The sequence below is a fragment of the Marmota marmota genome, unplaced genomic scaffold (assembly GCF_001458135.2).
Source record: "Marmota marmota marmota unplaced genomic scaffold, marMar, whole genome shotgun sequence".
In the NCBI taxonomy this organism is placed as follows: domain Eukaryota; kingdom Metazoa; phylum Chordata; class Mammalia; order Rodentia; family Sciuridae; genus Marmota; species Marmota marmota.
This window is the reverse complement of record NW_025999842.1, coordinates 54,963,494-54,969,493: the sequence shown is the minus strand read 5'-3', so window position 1 is coordinate 54,969,493 and position 6,000 is coordinate 54,963,494. Positions and strand designations below refer to the sequence as shown.

Genomic DNA, 6,000 nt, shown 5'->3' with positions numbered 1-6,000 from the left:
CTGCTGGAGCCGGGGCCGCGCGCCGTGCCTAGCCCGGGACTGCGCGGGGCCTCGCAGGCGGCGGCGCGCGGAGCCCAGCCGAGCCCCCTCCTCGCGACCTCCGGGCCCTGTTGCTCGGGCGCAGCCGACTCGCCAGAGGCCGGGGCTGAGGCTCCGGGCGTCTACGGGGACCGAGGAGGAGGCCGGGCCGCGCGGCCACGCGCAGACCCGCCGGCCCGGGGTCGTGGGGCCGGGCACCGGGTGTTGCATGCGGGGCGGGGCAGGGCGGCCGCGAGCCGGAGGCGAAGATGGAAGGCTTAACGCTGAGCGATGCGGAGCAGAAATATTACTCGGATCTCTTCTCCTACTGCGACATTGAGAGCACCAAGAAGGTGGTAGTCAACGGGCGGGTGCTGGAGCTGTTCCGGGCCGCGCAGCTGCCCAACGACGTGGTCCTCCAGGTAACGCCGCGTCCCGGGTTTGGCCGGCCGCCGAGGGTAGCTTCCCCGCGGCTCAGGCCTCCAACCTCCTTCCTCCGGGAGTGGGAGTGGGCGCCGTTTCCAGAAGGGCTGGTGGTGAGCAGGTTTCCCCCAGCTTTCCAGCTGCGGGCAGGGGCCGCAGGTGCCCGGGTGGCCGCGACTTGCGCTGCGGCCGAGGGGGAGGGGTCGTTCCTAATTAGAAGAAACTCCTGTGATGGAGGTAATGGTCTGAGGAGCCCTGACCCCTCATCCCTTGACTGCTCCTGAATCTTTGTTTTCCAAGCACTGGAAGAACACTTACCATGAAGAATCTTGGGTAGTTAATGTGTTTGAATCTTAGATTCTGGTACATGCCTAGCTCTTCCGTTCCTGCAGGGTAGGTTACCAATATAGGCGAAATGTTATTTTAATTCTTGAATTAACCCTGACGACCTCATAACGTGATTTTTGTAGATTTAAGAAGATAAAAAGCAGTTTTTAAAAGGAGACAATTCTTAGGGAAATTAAGAAGTTCGAACTTTCAGCTAATTGTTTACAAGTAGAACTTGTAAGTACTCATAGGACGTGTGGCTGATGTAAACTGGACAGTGTTTTCCAGTGGACATTGGATTATATTTGTTGAAATTTGTGGATTTAGGTTGGGAGGTAAGTATTCAGTAGCTTGAAGTGGAATGTGCATGCTTGCTTCAGTCTGTAGCCTTGGAGGTAAGCAGGGTAAGTTAAGACTTCTTTACCATATCTGTTTTTAAAGCAGGAGGCTTCCTAGAAGTTCTTAACTAGTGTATGTGGTGAACATCAATGTTACTGTTTAATGATTCATAGCTGCTAGTAAGAGTCTCACTACACGTCTAGAACACGTTTTAAGCTTTCATGGATCCAAACCAGTTTTTTCAGATCTCCAAAACTGAAAGCCAGACACATAGGTGTAATGCAGTGGACTGCAGTAGTCTTGAGGCCTGGGTTTTTGACTTCACCTCTTGTCAAGTAAAATTGTGACTTTGGGTCAGGCACTTTCCCTCTGAGAGCATGAGTACTGTGTATTCATTTGTAGAATCAAAGTTGCTTATCTTCTAATAAAAATTATGTAAAATATAAAAATATCCACACATACACTTCTGATTTAGAAATTACCTGTGCCTTAACTAAGTTTGATCATTTTGCATAATCTTGTATGTTTTATATTGAATTTTTTAAAACCTGGGGAGAAAAAGTTGAGTTTGTTAGGTGCCGTGAAGGACAGGTAGAAGGCCTAAATTCATGCTGTGGGAGAGACAAATGGTAAATATTTTAGTTGTCATTGGCTACATATAGTCTCTACTTTTTTCTTTTTTTGACTTTTAAAAATGTGAAAACCATTTTTAGCTCAGGAACATAACAAAACAGGGTTTGTAGTATGCTGACCCTGCTAAAGAATGGTGGTAGTGTGAATAACTGCACTGTCCCCGTATAGATTTGAAGTAGGACTTAAAGAGGTCTGGTCAGAACATGCTCGCTAATGATTCTGCTCTTTTTATGGAACAAAACATACCTTCAGGTCAGTTAGGAACTAAAATGAGAAACCTCCCATGTTCTATTTTGGTTTATGTCTTTGGGGCAGGAAGAGTTGAAATAAACTGACTTTTCATCTTTTTAATGGTGCACAAGACTTGATGTTCAATATATTACTTAGGACAGACAAATTAGCATCAATTAACCTTTACTTGAAATATATTTAGTCTAATTAATCCAAATTATGTTTTGCTCAATTTTATTAACATTCAAAAATTAATTTGTCATCTTTTTTATAAAGCATTAAATAGCTTTACTATTCAGGATCCAGTGACAAATCAGAAGCTATAGTAATTCCCTGAAGAAGGACTCTTGTGGTAATATATACAGTTAAGCATCTGATTTGAAAAATCCAAAATGATCCAAAACTTTGAGGGCCAATATGATACCACAAGTGGAAAATTTCACACCCCAAAACTTTGTTTCATGCACAAAATTATTAAAAGTATTGCATACAGTTATATTCAGGCTATGTGGATATGGTATATATGAAACAAGTGAATTTAGTTTTAGACTTGGATCCCATCCCCAAGATATTATGTATACGTAAATATTCCAAAATCTGAAAAATAATGAAATCTAGAACATTTCTGGTCCTAGTCATTGTAAATAAAGGAAGGATACTAACCCTGTACTAAATATCAATCTGGGCATTTTGAAGGAAATTTACTCAAGAGTTGGCCTAAGACATAAATGTGAGATAAAAGCAAAATATGAGCCCTATTTCCCTTAGGGAATTTGGATTTTCTAAAAAGTTCTCCACTGCTTTCTAAATAAGAGTTATTTGGGGCAACTCACATACTATACTGAGTACTCAGCAGGACTAACAAAGAATAAGAAGCTCTTAAGGATCTTGTAATTGTGGAAATAGTCATGTGTAACATAAAGCAGAACGTGAAGAGAGGGGTGCAAAGTATTTTGTAAACACGGAGGAGGTATGACCAGATTTAATTGGTCATAATGATTTAATTCAGGTGGGCTTTAAATTGGTGTGAGGGAGAGGGATAGAATGAAAAGAGCTTCCAGGCAGAGAAAAAACATGACCAAAGGTGCACCATGGTCCTTTTCAAGGACTAGTAGATAAGCAAGTTTTCAGGATAATGGAACTTAGAGGCCATTTTACAGAAGACTGAAAAACAGGCAGGAGACTTCATATGTATTTTAGTAGGTATTGGAGACCTCTTGAAAGTTTTTGAGGGTGAGGAAGGAGGCTTTTTGAGAGGTCTGGAAGGATGGTAGTTAATGGCAACCAAAGGAGAGTAACAGCAGTATAATAGAAAAGGAGGAACTGGTTGAAGAGCTGCTGGATAGTCATTATACGAAGTGCCTTGTGGGAATAATGTTTAATTTTTAGGCCAGATTATCAACACTGTGTGGGGAGCTTTGAACTGATTGTGAGCAAAGGTAGTAGATTTAAGAGAAAAGACTGAACAGGGGTACTTTAAGAGGCCTTTGTCAGTGCCATGGTAGTTAGAGGAAAGCAACTGGACGGTGACTAATGTGTGGGCTGATTTTGTATCAGATATGAAGTAATGAGGAGTTGGGCCAGTGGCACTCAGACATGGAGTGAGGGGGTCATAGAGATTGATTTTTGCCCCCAGCCAAGGTGGGGCATTTGGCAATGTCTAGAGACATTTTCGGTTGTCATAACTGGAGAGGGGAAGGCCGAGTTCTACTACTGGCATGTAGTTAGTAGAGATCATAAATTCTACTAAATATCCTGTGAGGCACAGGATAGCACCCCACAACAAGAATTATTTTCTCCAAATGTCAGTATTGCTGACCCTGAGAAATCCTGACCTGGATTCTGGTGGTAGCAGTGGAACAGAAAATGAGGATAGAGATACAATAGTGATTATGAAGATAAACTTGATAGGTCTGGGTTGCCTAGCATTATTTAGGTGGGAGAAGAATGGGACAAGAATTATTCAGTGTTGGGTACCACTCACAACTAGAAAAGGGCAAGAAGAAGGCCTGACTTTTTAAAAGAGATAATGGTGAGTTTGAGGTCAGGCATTTTGAAGTGTTGGTGCAAATCTCCAGAGATAGTTAGAAAGGGGATTTGTCTATGATGAATGTTAGTTCTTACAGTGAAGTTCACATTTGGGGTGTCTTCCTCTGTCTTCCTCACGTAATTGTTGGGGGTAGGGGCTAGACAGTGTCTCACACTGTGGGCATGCACACACACATCAGGGCCTTGATTGATCCAGTAGTTCTTACTATTGTTAATAAGCATCATGAGAGAGGGCTGAGTCATCTGGAGGAATGAGTGTAGAGAACAAAGAACATAGAACCAGAGCTGACAGAGGAAGGAGCTGGCATTTATTGGGTAACTAGAGTCCATTTACCAAGCAAATCATTTTCATTCTAGATCTCATTTGATCCTTGGCACCAACCCTGTGAAGTGGGTATTCTGGTTTATTAACCAGAAACTTGATAGGCAGAGAAGTTAAATAACTTATTTATCAGTAGTGAGTATTTCTCTCTTACCATCATTCATTGTCAACTTCTAGCTCTATCTTCCCTTCACTGTTAATGTGATTCCGGGGCAAGGTGGAGAATAAAATTCAGTTAGATTTTGATTTGCCCATACTTTTTATGAAGAGTAGGGATTTATTTGGTTTTGAGTTATATGTGAATTTCCTCTTTTGCATAGTAAAGAGTTTAATGTATGAAAATGTCTTGAAACACAACAACTTCAAAGAAAGAGGGAGATTCTTGTTATCTTGGACACACATAGAGACACAATTTTATATTATAGCTGTCAGACATCTTAAGGTATGTTCATTACACTTGTTTTAAAATAGCAGTGTAAAACCTATTTTGGATTAAAGGGTTGGATTTTGAAGACAATGTCAATAGACAAAATCAAGGAGTTAGCACTTTGTAAAATTGCTCCATGCTACAGAGCTGAATAAGGGGGAGAAAAATCTGGCTCATAGGATTTAATCATAAGGAATTTTAATGTGCACTGAACCAGAAAATATTTAATGTTGTGTCTTAAAACAACTTTTCAGAACAAATTTACTTTTTAAAGATTAGGAAAGGTATATTATTTGCCATATTATCTGTTTTCTTAGCTTTCACTTAAAAAAAAATCTCTATTCTCTATTTTGGGAAATATCTTAAAACTGCATACAGACTTTGAATACCTAATAGCTTGATAAAAGGTTCTAGTACTAACTGTTCTTTATTGAAGTTTGTAAGCAGTGTACTCTATTAATGAAGCTGAAACTCTTTAGATCATTTGTGTTGAGCAATATCTTGGTAACATTTGAATTTTGTGTATAAATTTAATGGGTGAAGGCAACAAAAACAAAATATGACCATTTTGTCTTTCCTGAAACTTGTTCAAGTTGGTTATAAGTTCTGTTCATTAGTGTTAGGTCTAAAAATAGGGAAGCACAGTTTCATTTATGTATTGAAAGATATAAATTTATTAAAAATGTCAGATGTGTTACTTTGAAGTAGTGGGTTTTTTAAATTTGTAATTCCCAAATCACTAAAATAATTGTAACAAACTTAAAAAATAAAATTATCTTAATCAGACATTTTCCTGTGTACGGCTGAAAAATGCTGTTTGAGAAAGAAGTCACAATTAATGTCTTTATGCACTGTCATTTTTACTTTTAAATTTCTCTCCATTTAGCTTCATATCATGATAGTTTTAGTTCATATGTCCTCCCCGCATCCCTCAATATCCCAGAGTTAGAGTTTTAGTATTGGGGGGAAATTATGCTGAACATTTTGACAAAGCTACAAAAGAGCATAAGAAGTTGGTAAGAAACACTAAATAAACATGGGAGTCCTGGCTTTAGCTAGCTTTGTGGACCTTGAACAAATCACATAATGTCTGAGTTTAGTTTTAGCACATGAAATGATTGGGTTGGATTATTGTGATATCTGACTCAAATGAATGTCATCGTGTAGGGGTGGTTACTCTTTTCAGACACACCCTAAGAAAGTGGCACAGATTTGTAACTTGATTCGTTAT

The 6,000-nt window shown here is 40.1% G+C and overlaps 1 protein-coding gene across 6 annotated transcripts in view; it reads left to right on the top strand.

Moving 5' to 3' along the window:
* Nucleotides 1–6,000, top strand: part of Reps1 (RALBP1 associated Eps domain containing 1) — a 76,723-nt gene continuing 70,723 nt past the window's right edge. For all 6 annotated transcript variants that reach the window (XM_015501748.2, XM_015501762.2, XM_015501754.2 and 3 more), the window contains exon 1: nucleotides 1–440. In XM_015501748.2, the coding sequence (XP_015357234.1) occupies nucleotides 288–440 (153 nt within the window). In that variant the 5' untranslated portion in view covers nucleotides 1–287. The remainder of the gene's footprint in view (nucleotides 441–6,000) is intronic.